At 48.9% G+C, this 25707-nt stretch overlaps 1 protein-coding gene across 1 annotated transcript; it reads left to right on the top strand.

Annotated features, from left to right (window-relative positions):
* The first annotated feature begins 165 nt into the window (after positions 1-165).
* Positions 166-25682, top strand: rnps1 (RNA binding protein S1, serine-rich domain). Its single transcript, XM_073060070.1, has 7 exons — positions 166-286; positions 6668-6823; positions 9613-9792; positions 16394-16496; positions 18101-18254; positions 24315-24456; positions 24976-25682. Coding segments are annotated over exons 1-7 (843 nt in total). The 5' UTR covers positions 166-284; the 3' UTR covers positions 25082-25682.
* The last annotated feature ends 25 nt before the right edge of the window (positions 25683-25707 follow it).

Below are 25707 nucleotides of genomic sequence, written 5' to 3'. Positions count from 1 at the left end.
CCCTCAAGCCCCAGTAGTTCCTTATTTTCATTTAACTTTTTATTCCCTCTACTACACCCACCCTCGAACCTCTTCCCTGACTCTCCCTTGACCCGCCCTCCCCTCCTTTTATCCTCCCTCCCCACTCCTCTTCCCTCCCTCTCCCCTCCTGCGGGACGCTGCCACCTACTGGACGTACTGCAGCGATGCCGGTTCGTACGTGACGACGCAGCGCGCAGTCGGTGACGACAAATAAGTGGGACGTGGTGGCGGCAGGATCCCGGAGGAAGCGGGAAGAGAGTGGAATGTAAGTGGATGTGAATCCTGTTCCATCCGAGGCCGGGGGCGTCTGCGGGGCGCGGGCTCCAGCCCCTCGCACTCCGGGCAACCCGACCTTCAGGCAGCGGGCCCTCTTTAGACAAGATGAACGTTTCTCTGCACGGAATCCGCTATACAAGGAAGCCTGAGGCCTAGCAAGCGGCTCCCAGTTACCGGGGAGGGGTCAGTGTCGTGGGGAGTCAGAGGGTGGGGGTGAAGCAGTGAGGGTCAGGGGTTAAGGGTCATTGGCTAAGGATCAGTGCGGGATGGGGGTCAGGGAAGAGTTGGTGTTAGAGGGAGACGAAATCGAGTCAGGTTTAATATCACTGGCAAATGTCGTGAAATTTGTTTTGCGGCAGCTGTACATTGCAATGCATAATAAAAGCTATAAATTGCATTAAGTATACGGAAAAATAAATAATGCAACAGGAGAGGGAAAAATAGTGAGAAGGTGTTCATGGGTTGATTGTCCATTCAGAATTTAATAGTGGAGGTGAAGAAGCTGTTCATGAAATGTGTGTCCTCGGGCTCCTATACCTCCCTCCCTGATGGTAGTTATGAGAAGAGGGCATGTCCAGGGTGTCAGGGGGTCCTTAATGATGGATGCTGCTTTTATGAGGCATCGCCTATTGAAGATGTCTTTGATACTGGGGAGGCTCATGTCCATGATGGAGCTGACTGAGTTTACAACTCTGTGTGACTTTTACCCACCCTCTGCAGTGCTCCCCCCCCCCCCTTACTAGATGATAATGCAACCTATCAGGATGCTCTCCAAAGTACATCTGTAGAAATTTGTGTGTTTGGAGACATACCAAATCTTTAAGTTTATCCTTCCCATCTTGAAGCACTGCCCTGTAGACATTTGACATTTCTACCTTGGGAAATAGATGCTGATTATCTACTCTATCAATGCCTCTCAGCTTTTCATATTCTTCTATCAGGCTGCCCCTCTGCCTGTGACACTCAGAGTAAACACAGCAAACTTGTCCAGCCTGTCCTTACAGTGACATCTCGGTGAATCTCTTCTGATCCCTTTCCAAAGCCTCCATGTCCTAATGTGGTGATCAGATCTCTGTATGATACTCCATGTGTGGTCTAACAGAAACATACAGCTGCAACATACCATACCAACTTTTATACTCCGTGCCCCAGCACAGGTTTAATATCACTGACATACGTTGTGAAATGTGTGTGTGGTAGCAGTACAATGCTGGGGCGCCACAGCGATGGAGTGGTTAGTAACACTCTTTCAGTTTGGGGTGTCAGAGATCAATCTCGGCATCCTCTGTTAGGAGTTTCTATGTTCTTCCCGTGAATGCACACGTTTCACAGTCCAAAGATGTACTGATTAGTCATTGTAAATTACCAGCCTGTGATTAAATCAGGGGTTGCTGGGCGGTGTAGGTCATTGGGCCAGAAGGGCCTGTTCCACACGGTATAAGTAAAGGCGCATATGTTGTATGCCATTTTCCTCACCCTGTCCACTTGTGTTGGCAGTGTTTGCACCCCAAGATCTCTCTGTGCATCAGTGTTTCAAAGGATTCTGCCATTTAACAATATACCTTCCTACTCGTATTTGTCTTCTCAAATTGCAACTTCTCACTCGTGTATGTATAAAGTAAATAGTGGAAAAAGAGAGCAAAGAAAAGCAAATAGTGAGGTAGTGTACATGGGTTCTTTGTCCATTCAGAAATCCGATAGTGGAGGGGGAGAAGCTGTTCCTGAAATGTTGAATGTATCTTCAGGCTCCTGTCCCTCCTCCCTGGTGAGAAGAATGTCCTTAATGATGGGTACCACCTTATAAAGGAGTCCTTGAAGCTGACGGGGCTTGTGCCCATGGTGGAGCTGGCTGAGTTAACACCTTTTTGCATCTTTTTCTGATTGTGTGCAGCGGCCCCTCTGTACCAGTTGGAATGTCCTCCGTGGTGCTTCTGTCGAGCTTATGCTGATTGGGCACTGGTTGAATTTAATCATCCAGTCTAGATGGGCAGACACTTGTTACTGTGAGCTGTCTGATTGTCTTTGACGTAATATTGCAGCGCAAGGGAAGATAGAGATCTTGTAGATTAGCTTTGTCACTTGTACATAAAAACACAGTGAACTGTGTCATTGTGTCAAAACAAGTCATAGGTTTGCCATGCTGCTGCTGTCAACATAGCACGTCACGACTGACTGACCCTAACCCCAACACCTTTGTGATGTGGGAGGAAACCGGAGCACCCGTGGCTGCGGGGGGAACCCTGATCTTACAGCCAGTTCCGTAAGGGGCTGCGCTACTGTGGCACCTCACTTGAGTGAAAGAGTCGAGAGGGATGTGGGTTTCCATAGACAAGTACAGTTAGAGAAAACCTGATCTTGTTTGAACATTGCTGTTCGCTGGCAGGAGCTGCAGCTGGAGACTGGTTATTGTCTGTGTTTTGGTTGGGTCTGATAGTCATAGAACACAACAGCACAGAAACAGGCCCTTTGGCCCATCTAGTCTTTGCCAGACTGTTACTCTGCCTAGTCCCGTTGACCCACACCCGGACCATAGCCCTCCGTACCCCTCCCATCCAACTTCCTGCCAAATTTATCTTAAATGTTGCAATCAAACCCACGTCCACCACTTCTGCTAGGAGCTTATTCCACACTCACCATCTCTAAATGAAGAAGTTCTCCCCTTCGTGTTCCCCTTAAACATTTCACCTTCCACCCTTAATTCATGACCTCGAGTTGTAGTCTCACCCAACCTCTGGGAAAAGCCTGCTTGCATTTACTGCATCTATACCCCTTATCATTTTGTATACCTCGATCAAATCTCCCCTCATTCTCCTGCACTCCAGGGAATAAAGTTCTAACTTATTTAACCTTTCCCTATAACTCAGGTCCTCAAGTTCCGGCAACACCCTTGCAAATTTTCTCTGCACACTTCCAATCTTACTGATATCTTTCCTATAGGTAAGGTGACCAGAACTGTAATCGATACTCCAAATTAGGCCTCACTGTCTTTTACAACTTCCACATAACATCGCACTTTGTGTACTTACTACCCTGGTTTAAGCCAGTGTGACAGAAGCTGTCTTTACTCTTTCAGTGGTGTGCATGCAGAGTTGGTTGGGCTGCCAGCCCGTTGGTTTGGGGAAAGTTTGATGGCCGAGTGGAGTGGACGGGGAGATACTGCTGCACCTTCAGAATTGAGGTGTTATCTCGGCTTCCTGAAAGCTTGGTAGATGGTGTGCAAGGCAGTGAACAGTGAGTCTGGGAGTCCACTAGAGGCGTCTATGTATAGTGTGGGCGAAGGGAAAGGGGCTTGTTTTCTGCTGAACATCGTGGACGTGCTATATTGGCGCCGGAGTGTGTGTGCGCGTGCTGATATTTGCGGCTGCCTCCAGCACGTCCTTCAGTTGTGTTGGTTGGTAATTCAGTTCACTATTTGTTTACACGTACGTGTGATAAATAAATGAACCTGAAATACAGCTGGGCTGGCTCGGGACGGGGTGGGGTTGCTGAAGTTTGGTGTCCAGTTGTCCCATGCTCCTGTGACACTAGAACTAGAGGTCATAGAACATTAGAAAGCTTTTGATAAGAACAGGCCATTCTGCCCAACAAAGCTCGCCAAACTCCTACTCACATAGTGTGTTGAAATAACTATTGAGTTTAGATTTGAAAGTCTTTAAGGTATTACTCTCATCTACACAATTAGATTTGTAAAGAAATGCTTCCTGATGTTGGTCTGAAATCTCCTGTTAACCAGTCTTCATCTGTGGCCCCATTGATGGATTAATTCTGAAGTAGCAGCTGCCATCCACCTTACTGAAACTCTTAATGATTTTGAACACTTCTATCATGTCTGCTCACATTCTACTTCTCTTAGGCTAAAAAGATTTAATTCTTTCAATCTTTCTTCATAATCACATCCTGCAGACTTGGAATGAATCTTGTCACAACTTCTCTGAGCTCTGTCCAGTGCCTTCACATCCCTCACACAATTAGTTCGTTGTCATCCTTCTGTCTCGAAGGAGAATGGGTGATGATCATCATCGCAAGCCTGGGCGGAAGGGATGGAGATCCTGAGATGCCCAGTTGTCAAGATCCCCTCTCAGCCTTACCAGTGTAGTCCAAAGGAAAGCTTTTGAAACAAAAAGTGTGGCACCAGCTTGGCTGCAGGAGCTGCCGGAAGGATGTTCAGTGACGTCCAGCCGCCTCAGGGGCTCCACTCCGGATTCGCTGTCTGGGTTTACTCCCGTAGCCTTCGCCTCTTCCGAGGCTGCCCACAAGGCAGTGGTATTTACCCATAGCTGGGGATCTGGTTCATGAGCACTAGGGCATGTCCACACACTGGTAGGCCTGTGTGCTGTGTGTGTAGGCGCCAGACTTTCTGCCCGTCCTCTGTAGTTCAGCCTGAGTCCAAAAGCAGTTCATTTTCCTTGTGTCGCCAGCGAGGAGGCAGTGTACTGGCATGGAGACACTTCAGCTCTCCTTTCCTCCAGAATGTTAGCCAGCGGTGGAAGCTGAAAGTGAGAGCGACAAGCACTACCCACTACACTACCCACTACACTACCCACTACACCACCCACTACACCACCCACTACACCACCCACTACACCACCCACTACACCACCCACTACACCACCCACTACACTACCCACTACACCACCCACTACACTACCCACTATACCACCCACTACACTACCACACTACACTACCCACTACACTACCCACTACACCACCCACTACACTACCCACTACACCACCCACTACACTACCACACTACACCACCCACTACACCACCCACTACACTACCACACTACACTACCCACTACACCACCCACTACACTACCCACTACACCACCCACTACACCACCCACTACACTACCCACTACACCACCCACTACACTACCCACTACACCACCCACTACACTACCCACTACACCACCCACTACACTACCCACTACACCACCCACTACACTACCCACTACACCACCCACTACACTACCACACTACACCACCCACTACACCACCCACTACACTACCACACTACACTACCCACTACACCACCCACTACACTACCCACTACACCACCCACTACACTACCCACTACACTACCACACTACACTACCCACTACACCACCCACTACACCACCCACTACACTACCCACTATACCACCCACTACACTACCCACTACACCACCCACTACACTACCCACTACACCACCCACTACACTACCACACTACACCACCCACTACACCACCCACTACACTACCACACTACACTACCCACTACACCACCCACTACACTACCCACTACACCACCCACTACACTACCCACTACACTACCACACTACACTACCCACTACACCACCCACTACACCACCCACTACACTACCCACTATACCACCCACTACACTACCACACTACACTACCCACTACACTACCACACTACACTACCCACTACACTACCACACTACACTACCCACTACACTAACACATTTTGACACTCCTCACACATTATGCATCCAGAATTATACACAGTATCAAGGTGTGGCCTCACAAGCGCATTATACAGCTTAAGGAGAGCGTCTTAAGGTTAAGAGTGAAAGGTGAAATGTTTAGGGGGAGCAGGAGGGGGAATCTTTTTCACTCAGATGGTGGTGAGAGTGGATGTGGGACGGGTCCAGTTGTAACATTTAAGAGACAGCTGGATAGGTACAAGGATGAAAGGGGTATGGAGGAGCTGTGGTCCAGATGTGGGTCCGTGGAACTAGGCAGAAGAACAGCTCAGCGTGGATTTGTTGGCTGAAGGCCCTACTTTTGTGCTGCAGCGTTCTATGAAGATTAAAATTATCCTTCGCGGAAGCATCACCTTCTGGTATGGAGGGGTGACAGCGCAGGATGGGAAAAACCTGCAGAAAGTTGTGAACTCATTCAGCTCCATCGTGGGCACGAAGCTCCCTGGTATCAGGAACACTTTCTAAAGGTAATGTCTCAAAAAGGCAGCATTCCTCATTAAGGATCCCCGTCACCCAGGACGTTCCCTCTTCTCATTACTACCATCAAGGGGGAGGTGCAGGAGCCTGAAGACACACACAATGATTCAGGAACAGCTTCTTCCCCTCCACCATCAGATTTCTGAATGGACATTTAACCTACGAACACTCTCTCACTTTTTTTTCCTTTTTTGCATTACTTAATTTTATATACACATTATCATAATTTATACTTTGTGCTGCCAGGAAACAGCATATTTCACAATGTATGACAGTTTTACTAAATCTGATTCTGAAAGGTGTGCTACCTTCAAATCACCATTGCCCAGGGTGAGCGCTGTTCTGTTGCTCACTCTGTTTGCTATATTTTTTTATTCTGTGCTCCTGTTGATTGTTTTGGCCAGGGCTCCGTCACCGACCAAGCGTAAAGAACACGGACAGGAGAAATCCAAAGACAGGGCGAAGGAGAAGTCGAGTGTCAAGGAGTCGAGTGAGAAGGAACGAGGGCGTGACAAGAGCCGGAAGCGGAGGAGTGCCTCAACTGGTAGCAGCAGCAGCAGGTACAGGGGGAGCGGGCAGGCGTGTGTGAAAATGTGGGCTGCTCACGGATAGATCAGTGGTGTGCGGAAGAACAGGCAGCGGGAAGACGAGCGAGTCGTGGGGGCAGACGGGGACTGCCGTTCCCTTGCTGTCTGCACTAAACTTGGGAACTCCAAGTTCTCTTAAAGATGAAAGATTAGCTTTGTTTGTGAAATGTACATCAATACGTACATTGAAATGAGTCGTTTGCATCAATGCCTAACAGCCTGAGGATGTGTTGGCGGAAGCAAGTGTCACCATTCATTCTAGCGCCAGCATAGTGTGCCCACAACTCACTAACCTTAACCCGTATGTCTTTGGAATGTGGGAGAACCAGAGAAACAGAACGTACGTACAGTCAGTGCTGGGAATTGATTGTGGGTTGCTGGTGTTATAAAGCATTGTGCTAACTGCTACACTACCATACCGCCGCTCATAATTTTATGTAGCTCAGTAGTGGAAACCCTCCATTCGTGGCAGCATCCTGCCGAATCTCATTTGCCCCCTTTCCAGCTGTGACTTGACTGTTGTCTTATACAGGTGGAGCAGAGCCACCCTATTCAATAGGTTTCAAAAGCTACATTTAATGTCAGAGAAATGTATACAATATACATCCTGAAATTCTTTTTCTTCGCAAACATCCATGAAAACAGAGGAATGTCCCAAAGAATGAATGACAGTTAAACGTTAGAACCCCAAAGCTCCCCCATCGCCAGCTTCCCCTCCCATTCACAAGCAGCAGCAAGGTAACCACCCCCCCACCAACAAAAAAGCATCAGTGCCCTCTACCGAGCACTCAAGCGTGCAGCAAAGCATCAATAAAGACACAGACTTGCAGTACCCCAAAGACTGCTCGTTCACCCGGTAATTCGACATACCACAGGCGTGCGTGCGCCCTCTCCCTCCCCCCTCCCCCTCACCGCCTCTCTCCCTCTCCCCCTAATAAGGGAAAAAGAGGTGTCCCCATTTCACCGGGTCCCATTCTTGCAGAGAACTTAAGCCAGAGTGTAACTCCAGGTCAGGGTCTTCAAAAGAACCCTAAAAAGGGAAAAAGGAGATATCAAAGATAGGAATGAAGCTGTTTCTGAAGATGCAAGCAAAGGAGGCGCCGTTTAGCGCCATCTTGACTTCGCTTCGCTTCTCTGATTCCAAATTCAAGGGCAGCCTCTCATCTGCTTTCTTAACAACATTATCTACCTGCACTGCCACCATCGAGAGTCTTTCGGCTTGGAAACCAGTCCGTCTGTCCTGAGTACTCCTAAGACCCCTCTGAATCAGAATCAGGTTTATTAGCCTGTATGTAACGTGAAATTTGTTAACCTAGCAGCAGCAGTTCAATGCAATACATAATCTAGCACAGAGAGAGAGAGAGAAAAAAACAAAACATAATAATAAACAAGTGAATCACTTATGTATATTGATTAGATTATTAAAAAGTGCAAAAACAGAAATACTGTATATAGAAAAAAGTGAGGTAGTGTCCAAAGATTCAATGTCCATTTAGGAATGGGATGGCAGAGGAGAAGAAACTGTTCCTGAATCACTGAGTGTGTGCCTTCAGGCCTCTGTACTTCCCACCTGATGGTAACAGTGAGAAAAGGGCATGCCCTGGGTGCTGGAGGTCCTTAATAATGGATGCTGCCTTTCTGAGACACTGCTCCCTAAAGATGTCCTGGGTACTTTGTAGGCTAGTGCCCAAGATGGAGCTGGCTAGATTTACAACCTTCTGCAGCTTCTTTCGGTCCTGTGCAGTAGCCCCTCCATACCAGACAGTGATGCAGCCTGTCGGAACAACTGTAGAAGTTTTTGAGTGTATTTGTTGACATGCCAAATTGCTTCAAACTCCTGATGAAGTATAGCCGCTGTCTTGCTGATATGTTGGGACCAGGTTAGATCCTCAGAGATCTTGTCACCCAGGAACGTGAAGCTGGTGGACGTCCCAGCTTCAGGTGGTTCCATGATGGCATAGCAGTTAATACCAGCACTGTTACAGCTCGGGGTGCTGATGTTTGGAGTTCAGTTCTGGTGCCCTCTGTAAGAAAGTTTGTACGTTCATTCTGGGTGCACTCAAATTTCTTCCAGGTGCTCTGGTTTCCTCCCACAGTCCTCAGACGTATTGGTTAGTAGACTGATTGGTCATTGTAAATTGTCACGTGGTTAGGCTGGGGTTAAATCGGTGGGCTGCTGGGTAGGGTGGCTCACTGGGCCGGTAATGTCCGTTCCACAGTTTATCTCTAAATTTTAAAACTGTGTGAGTGTGTGTTTGTTTATTTTTATGCGGTTGGTTAAAGAGAGTGTACATGTGTTCTTTGTCCATTCAGAAATCTAATGGCAGGGGTGGGGGGGGGGGGGGGTTGTGGGGATGGAAGAAGCTGTTCCTAAAACATTGAGTGGCTAGCACCTCTGTACAAGCTCCTTGCATTCAGTGGCAGGAGTTGAATGGGGATCCCTGGTGGTGTAATAGCGTTACGGTTTTGGATCCCAGAACTTCTGGTTCATTGTCGAACGTTGTTGAAAGCCTTTGTGAAGTCCTAGTGAATCACATCGTCTGCACTGCCCCCATCAACTTCAAAAACATTTGGTCAGACAGGATCCTATAGCAGCCAAATGCTTCCTGCTTTGTCTGTTGCCAGAGGTGCAGTTGGACGGCTGAATAGAACGTTATTTTGTTACGAGGGGAAGGGCCTGGGTCCAGGGCTTGTCCATAGTGTCTGGTGCACTCTCGTCTCCCTCCCTCTCTCTGGATAATGGTTCTCTGATGTCTCTGTAGTTCCAGCTCCAGTTCGGGCTCCAGTTCCACCTCGGCCTCCAGCAGTGGATCGAGCTCCTCATCCGCCTCCAGCCGTTCCGGAAGTTCCAGCAGCTCTCGTAGTTCTAGTTCCAGCACTTCGTCGGGATCTCCGAGCCCCACGAGGCGCAGGCACACCAACAGGAGGCGCACTCGCTCAAAGTGAGTCCAACCACTGCAGTGTCAGACCTCGTCAGAGCGCTGATCATCTCGGGGTCAAGATCTTGCTCATTTTACATCTGCAGCATCTTCAGTGGGTGGTGGTTAAGTCAAACACAAAGCAGAGAACACGGCAGCACAGTACAGGCCCTTCGGCCCAACATGTTATGCTGACCCTTTTACCTATTCTGAGATCAATCAACTCCTCCTTCCTTCAAAGCCATCCATTTTTCTATCATCCATGTCCCTATCGAAGTCTCAAACACTCCAAATGTAGCTGTCTTACTGATCTATAAGCTTAATCTAGAGCATTATAGCACATTACAGCCCCTTTGCAAGGTAATTGTGGGAAAGCGAGGGAGAAGGAGAGAGAGAACAGGACTTTTTGATCACAATGTTGTGCCAACCTTTTAACCTACTCTTGAGATCAATCCTTCCCTCCTATAACTAACTCATGTTCTGCCCGTTACGCCACTGGCATTTAGACTAGCAATGAAGGTCCTCCATTGGTCCTGACGAAGGGTCTCGGCCCGAAACGTTTCCACGGATGCTGCCCAACCTGCTGAGTTCCTCCAGCTTGTTGTATGTATTGCTCCTCCATCTGTCTGTCCCCGACCATCTTCTCTATTGTGCCCCAGGTGAGGTTTATGGTTCTCATTTCTGCCATAACATCATACACAGATGTAGGAGGATTTTTCATGTCTGTTTCCATCACGGTTTTGTTTGACCAGTCAGGGTTGTCAGCGCAGAGCTGAACCCCTAAACCTGGAGGACCAGTGGACAACTCTTAGTCTGACCTCTACCCTTCGACCTGTTTGACATGGGTGACCCTGCAAAGTGCCAAAGCATAAAGCCCTAACTCCAGCCAACATGGCTCTCCGGGTCATTGAGGCATGCAAGTCTCTAAATCATGACAAGGCTGTGATCCTCTCGGAGGCCTTTTATTAATTATCGACGAACCATTATCGATTATCAATTATAGACTAACCTTTCATGTGTTCATATCTATTACTGAACTTGGCTTAAAAACATTGGGAATGAATTGTTGGCAGTGAGTTAAAAACGATGGATTTCTGGAGAAGGGAATGTGTGCTGTGTTCGTGCTTTTGGAGAGAGGCTGAACCACAAAGAAGGTGCAGAGGAGATGCATGGTTCGGTGCAGGCTGGAGTTTTCTGGTTAGAGTGTGTCGAAGAATCTACCTTGTTTTACCCTGTTTTACTGTCAGAGAATTTACCCCATTATCAGACAGAAATAAAGACACAGACCCTGATATAATGTTAACCTTTTAATAAGTGATCATGGGGAGATGTTGCCTTACTACTGCCAATATCTTAAATTTATACAGTAAATTTTGGGCAATAGCCAACAGCTAAACATACTTAGTGAATGATTTCAAGAAGCACTTATTAGGGATCAGCCAGTTCACAAATGTTTTTGGGCGCTACATAAAATTAGAACTGCACCTCCACATTCAGTTCCTCTTTTAACCAAACAATGTCAGACAAATGTTAGAACTACCTCGTTATTGGCATGATCTCTTGCTAGCTGTTTTTAGTTCGCACAAGCAAGACAGTGTCTGCGTCTTTTCTTGTCACCCTCATGACCCAAATCTTGGGCAATGCTTAGCTAGTCAAGCTTGTCAACAAAATTTAATTTTCTTCCACAGAGTGGAACAGGTAAAAGGGACAGTTCACAAAGGTATTGAAAATACTGTTTCCGTCAGTAGGAGAATATCTGGGGTCAGGGAATGAAGGCCATCGCTGATACTAAGGACATAATTTTAATGTGTTTTGGGGGAGAGGTAGAGGTAGGTTATTTTTACAAGGAGGGTGGTGAGTGCATGGGACACACTGCCAGGGGTGGTGGTGGATACATTAGGAATATCTAAGAGACCCTTAGATAGGCACGTGGATAAAAGGAAAATGGACCTCTATGTAGGAGGGAAAAAGTTAGATTGATCTTACAGGAAGTTAAATGGTCAGCATAACATTGTGGGCTGAACGGCCTGTTCTGTGCTCTACTGTTATGTGGGCTTTGAGATGTTGAAGCTGAAGTTGAGCCATAAGGTATCCAGGAGCAGTGGGATTTGACTGTGATGTTCGGCACAGTTACCGTGCTGACTCGGTTCCCGGTTTCTCCATCCTGTGTACGTTCACCGAGGCTGAGAGAGTGGCACTAACTGACTCGTCGTCACCATCTCCAGTGGGAGGGTCAGGTGCCCATTGCCCTCAAACCTGCCGAAACCGTTGGTCAATTAGTTTCTTACTGTTTCAGTACAGTACAATACTGTGAACAACATGCCTTCCATACCGTTCAAACAGATCAGATCGTTACACAGTGTATTGAAAACAAAAACAGTGCTGAATAAAATGTAATGGCTGCAGAGAAAGTGCAGTGCAGCTGAACAATAAGGAGCAAGATGATAATGAGGTGGATTGTACGGTCAAATCCTTATTGTGTTAGGAAACCAATCAATAGTCTGATAACCGTGCAATAGAAGTTGTCTTTTGAGACTATGGTATGTACAGGCAGGTATTTGTATCTTCTGTCTGATGGGATGAAAGAGGAGAGACTGTCCGGTGGGTATTCTGTCCGATGGGACAGGGGAGAGGGGAGACTGTCCGGTGGGTATTCTGTCTGATGGGACAGGGGAGAGGGGAGACTGTCCGGTGGGTATTCTGTCCGACGGGACAGGGGAAAGGGGAGACTGTCCGGTGGGTATTCTGTCTGACAGGATGGGAAGAGGAGAGACTGTCCGGTGGGTATTCTGTCTGATGGGACAGGGGAGAGGAGAGACTGTCCGGTGGGTATTCTGTCCGATGGGACGGGGAGAGGAGAGACTGTCCGGTGGGTATTCTGTCCGATGGGACAGGGGAGAGGAGAGACTGTCAGGTGGGTATTCTGTCCGATGGGACAGGGGAGAGGGGAGACTGTCCGGTGGGTATTCTGTCTGATGGGACAGGGGAGAGGGGAGACTGTCCGGTGGGTATTCTGTCCGACGGGACAGGGGAAAGGGGAGACTGTCCGGTGGGTATTCTGTCTGACAGGATGGGAAGAGGAGAGACTGTCCGGTGGGTATTCTGTCTGATGGGACAGGGGAGAGGAGAGACTGTCCGGTGGGTATTCTGTCCGATGGGACGGGGAGAGGAGAGACTGTCCGGTGGGTATTCTGTCCGATGGGACAGGGGAGAGGAGAGACTGTCCGGTGGGTATTCTGTCTGATGGGACAGGGGAGAGGAGAGACTGTCCGGTGGGTATTCTGTCCGATGGGACGGGGAGAGGAGAGACTGTCCAGTGGGTATTCTGTCTGACAGGATGGGAAGAGGAGAGACTGTCCGGTGGGTATTCTGTCCGATGGGACGGGGAGAGGAGAGACTGTCCGGTGGGTATTCTGTCCGATGGGACGGGGAGAGGAGAGACTGTCCGGTGGGTATTCTGTCTGACAGGACGGGGAGAGGAGAGACTGTCCGGTGGGTATTCTGTCTGATGGGACGGGGAGAGTGGAGACTGTCCGGTGGGTATTCTGTCCGATGGGACAGGGGAGAGGAGAGACTGTCCGGTGGGTATTCTGTCCGATGGGACGGGGAGAGGAGAGACTGTCCGGTGGGTATTCTGTCCGATGGGACGGGGAGAGGAGAGACTGTCCAGTGGGTATTCTGTCTGACAGGACGGGGAGAGGAGAGACTGTCCGGTGGGTATTCTGTCCGATGGGACGGGGAGAGGAGAGACTATCCAGTGGGTATTCTGTCCGATGGGACAGGGGAGAGGGGAGATTGTCCGGTGGGTATTCTGTCCGATGGGACAGGGGAGAGGAGAGACTGTCCGGTGGGTATTCTGTCCGATGGGACGGGGAGAGGAGAGACTGTCCGGTGGGTATTCTGTCCGATGGGACGGGGAGAGGAGAGACTGTCCGGTGGGTATTCTGTCTGACAGGACGGGGAGAGGAGAGACTGTCCGGTGGGTATTCTGTCTGATGGGACGGGGAGAGTGGAGACTGTCCGGTGGGTATTCTGTCCGATGGGACAGGGGAGAGGAGAGACTGTCCGGTGGGACGGGGAGAGGGGAGACTGTCCAGTGGGTATTCTGTCCGATGGGACGGGGAGAGGAGAGACTGTCCGGTGGGTATTCTGTCCGACAGGACGGGGAGAGGGGAGACTGTCCGGTGGGTATTCTGTCCGACAGGACGGGGAGAGGAGAGACTGTCCGGTGGGTATTCTGTCCGATGGGACAGGGGAGAGGAGAGACTATCCAGTGAGTATTCTGTCCGATGGGACGGGGAGAGGAGAGACTATCCAGTGGGTATTCTGTCTGATGGGACAGGGGAGAGGAGAGACTGTCCAGTGGGTATTCTGTCCGACAGGACGGGGAGAGGAGAGACTGTCCAGTGGGTATTCTGTCTGATGGGACAGGGGAGAGGAGAGACTGTCCAGTGGGTATTCTGTCCGATGGGACAGGGAGAGGAGAGACTGTCCGGTGGGTATTCTGTCCGACAGGATGGGGAGAGGGGAGACTGTCGGGTGGGTATTCTGTCCGATGGGACAGGGGAGAGGAGAGACTGTCCGGTGGGTATTCTGTCCGATGGGACAGGGAGAGGAGAGACTGTCCAGTGGGTATTCTGTCTGATGGGACAGGGGAGAGGAGAGACTGTCCGGTGGGTATTCTGTCCGATGGGACAGGGGAGAGGAGAGACTATCCAGTGAGTATTCTGTCCGATGGGACGGGGAGAGGAGAGACTATCCAGTGGGTATTCTGTCTGATGGGACAGGGGAGAGGAGAGACTGTCCAGTGGGTATTCTGTCCGACAGGACGGGGAGAGGAGAGACTGTCCAGTGGGTATTCTGTCTGATGGGACAGGGGAGAGGAGAGACTGTCCGGTGGGTATTCTGTCCGACAGGATGGGGAGAGGGGAGACTGTCGGGTGGGTATTCTGTCCGATGGGACAGGGGAGAGGAGAGACTGTCCGGTGGGTATTCTGTCTGATGGGACAGGGGAGAGGAGAGACTGTCCAGTGGGTATTCTGTCTGATGGGACAGGCGAGAGGAGAGACTGTCCGGTGGGTATTCTGTCCGATGGGACAGGGGAGAGGAGAGACTGTCCGGTGGGTATTCTGTCCGATGGGACAGGGGAGAGGGGAGACTGTCCAGTGGGTATTCTGTCCGACAGGATGGGGAGAGGGGAGACTGTCCGGTGGGTATTCTGTCTGATGGGACAGGGGAGAGGAGAGACTGTCCGGTGGGTATTCTGTCCGATGGGACAGGGGAGAGGAGAGACTGTCCAGTGGGTATTCTGTCTGATGGGACAGGGGAGAGGAGAGACTGTCCGGTGGGTATTCTGTCCGATGGGACAGGGAGAGGAGAGACTGTCCGGTGGGTATTCTGTCCGACGGGACAGGGAGAGGAGAGACTGTCCAGTGGGTATTCTGTCCGACAGGATGGGGAGAGGGGAGACTGTCGGGTGGGTATTCTGTCCGATGGGACAGGGGAGAGGAGAGACTGTCCGGTGGGTATTCTGTCCGATGGGACAGGGGAGAGGAGAGACTGTCCGGTGGGTATTCTGTCTGATGGGATGGGAGAAGAGTGAATAAACACGGGGATCCTGCAGATACTGTACCTCTTGAGCAACACACAGGCACAGTGCAGGAGGAACTCAACAAGTCATAGAGCAGCCATAGGGGGTAATAAACAGTTGAAGTTCCGAGGGTGGATGGGGGCTTTCATTATTTTGGATGCTCTGCTGAGGCAACGAGAAGTGTAGACAGAGTCCGTGGAGGGGAGGTTTCTTTCAGGGATATGTCTACAGCTCTCTTCAGCTTCTTGCAGTCACAGTTCGAGTAGTTGGCATACCAGGCCGGGTGAAAGGAGACATGCCAAATTTCTTTAACCCCTGAGGAAGTAGAGGTGCTGATGACATTTCAGATTTTTTAGCCTCTGAGGAAGTCGAGGGGCTGCTGAACTTTTTTGATGTGGCGTCAGTGTGGTTGGAGCAGGACAGGCAATTTGTGACAGAACATCGAACAATACAACTTATTCCAGTTCTATCTCCACCCGGCAGCTTCCATTGTTGCTGTGGTGTTCCTTGTGCAGGTTTGTTTGGTGGTGACTTCAGGGCTCCCATCTTCTGTGCTTCTCTGCCCTCAAGCAGTCTGACAGTGGTGAGTGCAGGGACCCTGAGAAGAGGAGGGCTGAGTTGGTTAGGGATCGTGAGCTCTGTTCTGAGCGAAGTTATGTCAGCTTTGTTCTGAAATGGTGCATCAGCATCTAAAGTGAATATGGCGATGGTTTGCTGGCAGTTCACAAAATCACTACATATTCTACAAAATATATTTTTCTGAACTACGATCTGCAGCCTGTAATTTCCACATGTAATCTTGCATATTGGTTGTTTTGTCAGTCTTTGTATGTAGTATTTCCTTGTTCTACAGTGAATACCTGTGAGAAAATGACTCTTAGGCTTGTATGTGCTGATATATCCCCATACCTTATAATAACTTTACTTTGAATGCCGGGGCTGCACCAGAATACTCAGCAAGAATCGATACCCTGACTGTGGGTAACAGCTCCCTGTGTGCTGTGTACTGTAACCTCTTCTTTATTGTCCTGACAGATCAAAGTCTCCGAAACGGGATGACAAGGAGCGGAAGAAGAGAAGCCCCACCCCCCGACCCACAAAAGTGCACATCGGCAGATTGACCAGAAATGTGACCAAGGTGCCCATGAATGTTACATGTTGTACAGCGAAGGTCGTGGCTCTGCTTCATTTTTTAGTTCACCTCTGTCCCTCTGGGTCACCCTCCTCCATTCCTGCCTCCTTTCCCCGTCCAAAGTGACTGTCACCATGGCTGTCAGCTCCCGCGGTGCTGCGGATGACTTCAGGGACGTGATGTGGCTTTGGTCAGACAGCACTTAAGAGTATTGTGAGCAGTTTTGGGCTCTTTATCTAAGAAAGGATGGCATTAGAGAGAATCCAGAGGAGCTTCATAAGAATTATCCCAGGAGTGAAAGGGTTAATGTGCGAGGTGGGTGTGATGGCTCCGGGTCTGTACTCGCTGACATTTAGAAGAATGAGGGAAAATTTCATTGAAACCTGTTTAATATTGAAAGACCTGGATAAAGTGGATGTGGAAAGGATGTTTCCTATGATGGAGGAGTGTAGGATCAGAGGGCACAGCCTCAGTATAGAGTGACGTATATTTAGAACAGTGATGAGGAGGAATTTCTTTAGCTAGATGGTCATGAATCTGGAATTCACTACCACAGATGGCTGTGGAGGTCAAGTCCTTGCGTATATTTAAAGTGGAGGTTGATAGGTTCTTGATTAGTGAGGGTGTCAAAGGTTATGGTCAGAAGGCAGGAGAATGGGTTTGAGAGGGGCATGGTAAATCAGCCATGATTGAATGCAGAGCAGACGATGGGCCAAATGGACTGATTCTGTTCCAATATCTTATGGTCTTGTGGACTTTGGAGTTTTCCACAGCTTAACCTGGTGATCTCCCATTGAGATGTGCCTGTGGATTGGGGGAGGAGTGGTTAAAGTGATGGTCAGGGGGTTAGTGCAGAAAGTGGGACTGAGATAATAGAGCTGATGTGTTATTGATGTTGATGCGGGCGTGCTTGATGGGCTGAATGGCCTTCTGTTTCTTCCATAGCGGTCAAGGATCTTCCCTTGTGAATACCTACCACCTTTTGTCACCTGGAGGAATGGGTGGTGAGGTAGTGATTGATACCTTTGGAAGGGAATGGTTAGTGTCTGGAGCCCGGGGTCTCCTCTGTGCAGGAAGTAAGGACCTGAATACTCTGTGCGGCTGCCCAGCAGTGCTCACCCCAACTCCCGAGGACTGAGGGGAGGGAATCCGTTCCACACAGGGAAAGGACTGCCAGCAGGCTTCAGTGTTCAATTGCACGGTAGTTGTGAGGGAATTGGGGAGAAAGGGAGAGGGATTGAATATAGAACATTACAGCCCAGTACAGGCCCTTCGGCCCACAGTGTTGTGCTAACTTTTAACCTTCTCAAAGTTCAATCTAACCCTTCCCTCCCACATTGCCCCAAACACAAAACCTGCAAGGAACTCAGCAGGTCAGGCAGCATCTTTGGAAAGGAATAAACAGTCAATGTTTCAGGCTGAAACCCTTCATCAGCACTAGTCCCAAATCTGCTCCTGAGGCTTATGGTTTTAACCAATCCTGCAGACTCCTGGAACAGGGCCGACCACTTAGTCTGTGATGGTGGTAGTACAGTTTATGTGGATAACTCTGAGATGGCAGTGCATAACTCTCTCTCCCTCCTCCCCCACCTCCCACTCACCCTGAGCAGGAACACATCATGGAGATCTTCTCCACCTACGGCAAGATCAAGCTGATTGACATGCCACTGGACCGCCTGCACCCTCATCTGTCAAAGGGCTACGCCTACGTGGAGTTTGAGAATCCAGACGACACGGAGAAGGCTTTGAAGCACATGGATGGGGGTGAGAGGAGTTGGGATGTTCTGTTGAAGTTGAATACAGGCGTCCCCCGCTTTACGAATGTTTGCTTTACGCCGCTTTGCTTTTACAAACGACCTACATTAGTAATCTGTTTTCACATTATAAAGAGGATTTTTGCTCTTACGAAAATTTTTCCCATATAAATTAATGGTTCTTTGCTTTACGCCATTTTGGCTTAAGAAACGTTTCATAGGAACGCTCTACCTTTGTAAAGGGGGGGGGGTGGCACCTGTAAGATGATGGTGAGACCAAATCTGTAGTATTGTGTGCGATGCTGGGAGGACAAAGCAGTGAGTGGTAGGACACTGTGTGCTATAGAACAGAGAGGGGTCTGGGAATACAGATTCTGAAATCATTGAAATTGCTGTCACAGGTAGATAGAGTCATAAAGAGAGCTTTTTGCACATTGACCCATATAAATCAAAGTATTGATTACAGGAGCTGGGATGTTATGTTGAAGTGGTATGAGACATTGGTGAGGCCTAATTTGGAGTATTGTGTGCAGTTTTGGTCACCTGCCTATAGGAAAGATATGGGTAAGATTGAAAGAGTGCTGAGAAATTTTACAAGAATGTTGTCAGGACTTGTAGGAGAATGAGGAGAGATTTGATAGAGGTATTCAAAATTATGAGGGGTATAGATAGGGTAAATGCAAGCAGGCTTTTTCCACTGAGATAGGGTGAGTCTACAGCTAGAGGTTAAGGGTGAAAGGTGAAATGTTTCAGAGGGTAGTGTAGGTGTGGAACGAGCTGCCAGTGGAAGTGGTGCACACGGATTCAATTTGAACATTTAAGTGAAGTTTGGATTGTACATGGATGGGAAGGGTGTGGAGAACTAGAACTATGGTCCAGGTACAGGTCAAAGGGACTAGCAGAACAATAGTCTGGCACTAGAGGGGCCAAAAGGCCTGTTTCTATACGGAGGTGTTCTGCGACTGAGCAGCTGCTGTTAGACGGTACTGGCATAGCCAAAACCGGATGTTACCCAGCAGCCTCCTAGGCTGGCGGCTTCTTTGAAAGACGGATTTAGTAAATAAACACAAGATTCTGCAGGTGCTGGAAATCTAGAGCAATACACACAAAATGGTGGCAGATCACGCAGCATCTGTGCAGAGGAATAAATGAAAAGTCCCGGCCTGAAACATTGGCTGTTTATTCCCCTCCATAGACCTGCTGATTCCTCTGTTATTTTGTGTTTTCCTTTAGAAAGATAGATTAGCTTTATTTGTTACACATATATCACAACATACTGTGAAATACATAATTTCTGTCAACAACCAGCACAGTCCGAGGATGTGCTGGGGGCAGCCTGTGAGTGTCACCACATTCCTGTCACCAACGTAGCACGTCCACAACTTACTGACCCTAACCCGTATGTCTTTGAAATATGGAAGGAAACCGGAGCACCCGGAAGAAACCCAGACAGTCATGGGGAGAATGTACAGAGAGCGGTGGGAATTGCAGCCTAATCACTGGGGCTGTAAAGATGTGTTACTCTGTTGTGCAGAGTCTCTCTGCCTGGCCCCCACTGCTCTCCCAGTCCTGGCCCCCACTGCTCTCCCAGTCCTGGCCCCCATCGCTCTCCCAGTCCTGGCCCCCACCGCTCTCCCAGTCCTGGCCCCCACCGCTCTCCCTGTCCTGGCCCCCACCGCTCTCCCTGTCCTGGCCCCCACCGCTCTCCCTGTCCTGGCCCCCACCGCTCTCCCTGTCCTGGCCCCCACCGCTCTCTCAATCCTGGCCCCCACCGCTCTCCCTGTCCTGGCCCCCACCGCTCTCCCAGTCCTGGCCCCCACCGCTCTCCCTGTCCTGACCCCCACTGCTCTCCCAGTCCTGGGCCCTCACCGCTCTCCCTGTCCTGACCCCCACCGCTCTCCCAGTCCTGGGCCCTCACCGCTCTCCCTGTCCTGGCCCCCACCGCTCTCGCAGTCCTGGCCCCCACCGCTCTCTCTGTCCTGGCCCCCACCGCTCTCCCTGTCCTGGCCCCCACCGCTCTCTCAATCCTGGCCCCCACCGCTCTCCCAGTCCTGGCCCCCACCGCTCTCCCTGTCCTGACCCCCACTGCTCTCCCAGTCCTGGGCCCTCACCGCTCTCCCTGTCCTGACCCCCACCGCTCTCCCAGTCCTGGGCCCTCACCGCTCTCCCAGTCCTGGCCCCCACCGCTCTCCCAGTCCTGGCCCCCACCGCTCTCCCTGTCCTGGCCCCCACCGCTCTCCCAGTCCTGGCTCTGGTTCTCGGCTCAATGTGTGACTGGCTACGTGTGGAGTCAGAAACTGCAGGGGCCTGGGGTTCCTGTCTGGCACCGGTTGGGGATGAGAGTCACCCTCAATGTCACTGTGATAGGAAAGAACAGGTGGGGGTTGTGGGGTTTACGGGGAGATTTAAGGGTGGAGATGGGAGAGTTATGACTATGCCATGTCATAGGAGCAGACATTCCAAGTCTGTGTCTTCTGGTCCTAGACTGCCCCACTACAGGAAACATCCTCTCCAGATCCACGGTACCTAGGCCTCCAATATTTGACAGGTGTCAATGAGATCCCCCGCCCCAATCTCCTAAACTCCAAACTGCTGTGGTACCCAATCACTTGTGTCATGTCTTGCATTTCATTCACCTTAAATCATTTAAAAACGAAACGTCCTAATGGAGCTCAAGGCAAAGTGCCTCATCTTTCATCTAGTCTCAGTGTAGAATTCAGTTCTGTGCAGGCATTATGGGCTCAGGATTGTTGTCTATCTGTAATATAGTTATCAGTAATGAAAAACATATCTGTGTAGGCATCAAAAAAGTTAAATTTACTTTTCACAAACTTTGTGTGAAATTTATTCTCTATCTCTGATTTTTTTTGTGTGTGTTGATTTACAAATTTTGTAAGGGGAAATTTTTGTTTCCTGAAGGGGTCATCTGGACTGATTTCAAAATGTTCAGATAATCAGCCTTTCCTGTTTGCAAATTGTGATGCAAAGTCAGTCACCTGCAATGTTAACTCAATTTTACTGTCTCCCCAGATGCCATCAGACCTACAGTTTTGTTCCAGATTTCCAGCATCTGCTGTGTTCTACATCTCATGTTTCCAGCATCACTTTGGTTTTGTTCTCCTTTATCTCCTTATGTCAGTCCCTCCTTCAGATCGATCAGTGATAATGAATGAGTCTCTAACACTCTCTGTCAGAAGATCCAACGCCATCTTATCACAGACCCTTCCTTCATTCTGTCCACCCTTTGCTTTTCTTTGCAATGTAAAACAGACTCGTTTTCTCATTTTTCCCCAATTCTGACGTAAGATCAATGAACTGAAAAATTAATGTTTACTCCTTCACAGGTGCTGCCTGATCTGCCAAGTATTTCCAGCATTCAGTTTATATTTTGGGAGCTTTAACTAAATATCTGAGTGTTTTACTGTCTATAGATACTATCAGCGCTTCTTCCACTGTACAGATTACTTAAGCACTTCAACAACTATCAACTCACAGTCCCTCAACTCAGCTGAGAGCTGTGGTGTTGTACGGTTCCTCAGACATTCAGGTCCAAATGTACTTTCTCAGGTTGACTGTAACTCCACCAACTACAGTCCATTTATCACCCTGACTGTCTCTGACCACAACCACAATGGATCGCTGCTCTTGCCCTCTGCCCTTGTGTGCAGCTGCAGGCACAGTGTGTGATCAGCTCCGGATTGACCACGTCAGACCCTTTTCCATCCATATCTTCTGTTTTTTGTGGCATCAAATAGGTCTGGGTTATGAATTCCTTTCAGTAATATTGTTGTTAATAAGATTCAAGATTGGCCAATGTTAGTTCCAGTACACAATTGTAAAGGAGAATGAAGTAATTGTTACTCTAGATTCAATTCAGCACAAAAAAAACACATGCAGTAAGGTAAAGAACACAAAATTTAAAAAGCAGAATAAATGTAAATACATAAGCTAGCTTGTATACATAGATTGATTGTATGCTTATAATCTGATGCTAGGCACAGGAGTGTCTATATAAGGTGACTGGGACAGGAAATGATAAAGTATTGGTGGTTGGGGGTGTGGAGGGGTGGGATAGTGGGTGGAGATGTTGATCAGCCTCATTGCTTGGCAAAAGTAACTTTCTGAATTATGATACTCAACTCTCAGTATGTGTTGTCCCTCCAGTTGCTGGCATCCTGCTGTAAAATATCCTCCCACTGTTGTGTTCTTGCTCACAACTGTGCTTTTGTGATATAAATAGTTAGAAGTTAATTTTCTAGTTCCTGCCCAAGTATACATTCAGTTATTTGTGTAACTGGATCTTAAATTGAATGGACCTTTTACTGGTCATTGTCTAATTAAACAATGATGGGATTTGGCTGTAGGAGAATCCCCACTGCTTCTGTTCATTACTGACGTATTACTTGAGCCCTCCATTTTTCACAAGGTCCATGAAATATGCTGATCAAATTTGTGTAGTTTCAGAGCTGTTTTATGTAGCTTTACGAAGTTTCTGTGTTCAGTGAACCTTATGGAAATAGGCGGAGTCTTTGTCTCGCTAAGCTATTTAGATATAAACTGGTTGAGACATTTAAACAGATGAGAAATACAGGCTATTCTAGGCCATTTGGCCCAGGCTTGCTCCACATTTAATGAGATCATTGTTGAATTTTCTTTTCTCAATGGCCTTTCCATCACTGATCCCTCAATTCCCTAGAAAAGTAATCAGTCCTGGTCATGATTGTACATGACCTTCGTGGGCCAGGAATTCCAGAGTTTCACATCCATCTTGAATAGTTGACTCTTTAATTTGAGCATATGACTCCCTATTTTAGATGCATTGTCTCTACAGCAATCCTGCCAAGGTCCGTAAAGAATTCGTAAGTTTCATTGACATTGTCCTCATTCCTGTAAACTCAGGAGTGTAGGTCTGGATTTCTAACTCTGTCCTCTTGGGCAGCCTCCACCATCCTGGGAATTGATCTGGACTTGATCCTGTGACAGTAACATTCAGAAATAACCCAATGTCTGAACCTTCACATCTGGCTCAAAGGGTCATCTTCTCCGTGCTCCCTGGGATTTACACTTGCCCTGGGACTTGCCAAATTCTATGGGGAATTTATTCTAGTACTCTGTGACATTATAATATAAAAACTTGGTTAAAGGTGTGTTAAGGTCTTCATATTTGAATAATATCCAGTAGTCTTTATAAATCTGCCAGTTCACCACTACCAAGGCCCTGAGTATGGCAGGTTATTGGTGTTTTACTGTAGTCATTTGGGCCGCTGAAGTGTCTCGGCCTGAAACGTCGACTGTCTGTTCCCCTCCCTAGACCTGCTGAGTTCCTCCAGTGTTTTGTATGTGTCGCTCTGGATTTCCAGCATCTGCAGAATTCCTTGTGTCTGTTGCTTTTCTAATAGTTTAAGTAGCGAGGATGCCAGTGGTTGAATTATTAGCACTAATAACTCTGTTACTCCTTACAATAAGTCACAAATGTAATCAAATGAATCTCACCAGACTCGGGACTGGCAGAGATTGAATACTCAAAGATTATTATGTCACTTCAGAATTTCAGTTCCAGACTTCTTTATCCTCCAAGGAATCAGATAAACCAGTTGTTCTGAGGGAAAGCCAGAAGTGTGTCAATAGGTTTTAGTGAGATACCCCTCCCCCCACCATGCTCTTCTAACCTCCAGCGATTCTGGGCTGGGCTGGGCCATCAAGTACTCCTTTGATTGAGTAGGGGCGGAGTGAGGGAAGTGGGGTTGAGGGGAGTTCCAGCCTGAACACTGTGTCCTTGTGTAGATGGAACGTGACAGGAGAGGATTTGTCCCTGACTGCCTGACGTGGGCGTTAGGAGTGTGTTGTGGGCGTTAGGAGTGTGATGTTGGCGTTAGGAGTGTGTTGTGGGCATTAGGAGTGTGATGTGCAGTAGTTTCTCCTGCACTCTGCCGTTGACACTCCCACCCTCCCTCACTGCAGGTCAGATTGACGGACAGGAAGCAATGGAGGTTAGGTGTGTGTTGTGCATTAGTTTCTCCCACACACCGTGCCACTGATGCTCCCTCCCTCCTTCCCTCCCTCACTGCAGGTCAGATCGATGGACAGGAAGTGACCGCTACAGCTGTGCTGGCTCCACGGCCCAGACCACCACCGCGGCGAATGACCCCTCCCCGACGGATGCCACCACCGCCTCCCATGTGGCGAAGGACTCCCCCGCGGATGAGGAGGAGGTGAGTGACGAACGGGTGGGGGTGGTTGGGGTATGGGGCCACAAGGAGGCTATAAGACAAGGAGGCTATAAGGCTATAGACCATTCGGTCCATTGAGTGCTACTCCATTCCATCATGACTGATTTATTATCCCTCAACCCATTCTCCTGCCTGTAATCTTTTACATCCTGACTATAAGAGCATACGTATCAACCTCTGCTTTAAATATACAGCCATCTGTGGCAAGGAATTCCACAGATTCACCACCCTCTGCCTAAGAAATTCCTCCTCATCTCTATTCTAAATGGACATCCCTCTATTTCGAGGCTGTGCCTTCTGGTCCTAGACTCGTCCATTATAGGAAACATCCTCTCCACATCTACTCTAGGCCTTTGAATACTCAATGAGATTCACCCCCTCCATTCTTCTAAACTCCAGTGAGTACAGGCCCAGAGCCATTGAATGCTCCCCATATGTTAACCCTCTCATTACTGGAATTGTCCTGAGCTGGTATAACATTTTCCTGTCTTGTCCCCGCAGGTCGCGGTCTCCCCGCAGACGTTCACCCGTCCGCCGGCGATCCCGCTCACGTTCTCCTGGGAGACGCCGTCACCGCAGCCGGTCCAGCTCCAACTCCTCGCGGTAAGGTCTGCAGCCTGAGGGTGGGGGGATGTCTCGTCCCCCACCTCCCACACCTATGGACGTTCAGTGTACATCGGAGATTTAGCCACCTTTCCCCGTCCCTAATTCTGTTCCAGTTGTGTTTTATCCCAGTTGTGAATGGGGGAGGGGGGTTTGAGGGGGTGCGGCAGCGGACGAATCAGTATTGCATTTCACACAACTCAAAGCCCATGTTCAATGGGAGAGAACTGGTGTGGTACGCAGGAATCTTGTGTCAGACCGAGAAGGCCGAAGTGGTACCCATCTCCTTCCGAAGCAGTGCGTTGGATATTTCAGTAAGCATTGTCAGACTGGATAATCTCTTCACTGCCTCAGACAAAGCAAGCGTGGCCGAGACAACACCAATACTTGTCTGAGTATAACATTCATCCAGCGACAGGCGGGGCTGGTCTGATTCCCGGCCTGTTTTCCTACACTGAACTGAGCTGGAGGAGTGATGTGTTAACGGAGGTTTCTACAGTCACCCTCTCTCCAAGTCCTACGTTTTCTATTGCTTTCTTGTTTGGCCATTTGCTATTTGTACCATAAGTTCTGTATCTCAATAAACAGAGAATCATTACACCTCAGACATGTGGACTTCATTGGATAAAG

Source organism: Hemitrygon akajei, chromosome 11, assembly GCF_048418815.1.
Source record: "Hemitrygon akajei chromosome 11, sHemAka1.3, whole genome shotgun sequence".
NCBI lineage: Eukaryota > Metazoa > Chordata > Chondrichthyes > Myliobatiformes > Dasyatidae > Hemitrygon > Hemitrygon akajei.
This window is presented reverse-complemented; position numbering and strand designations above follow the sequence as displayed.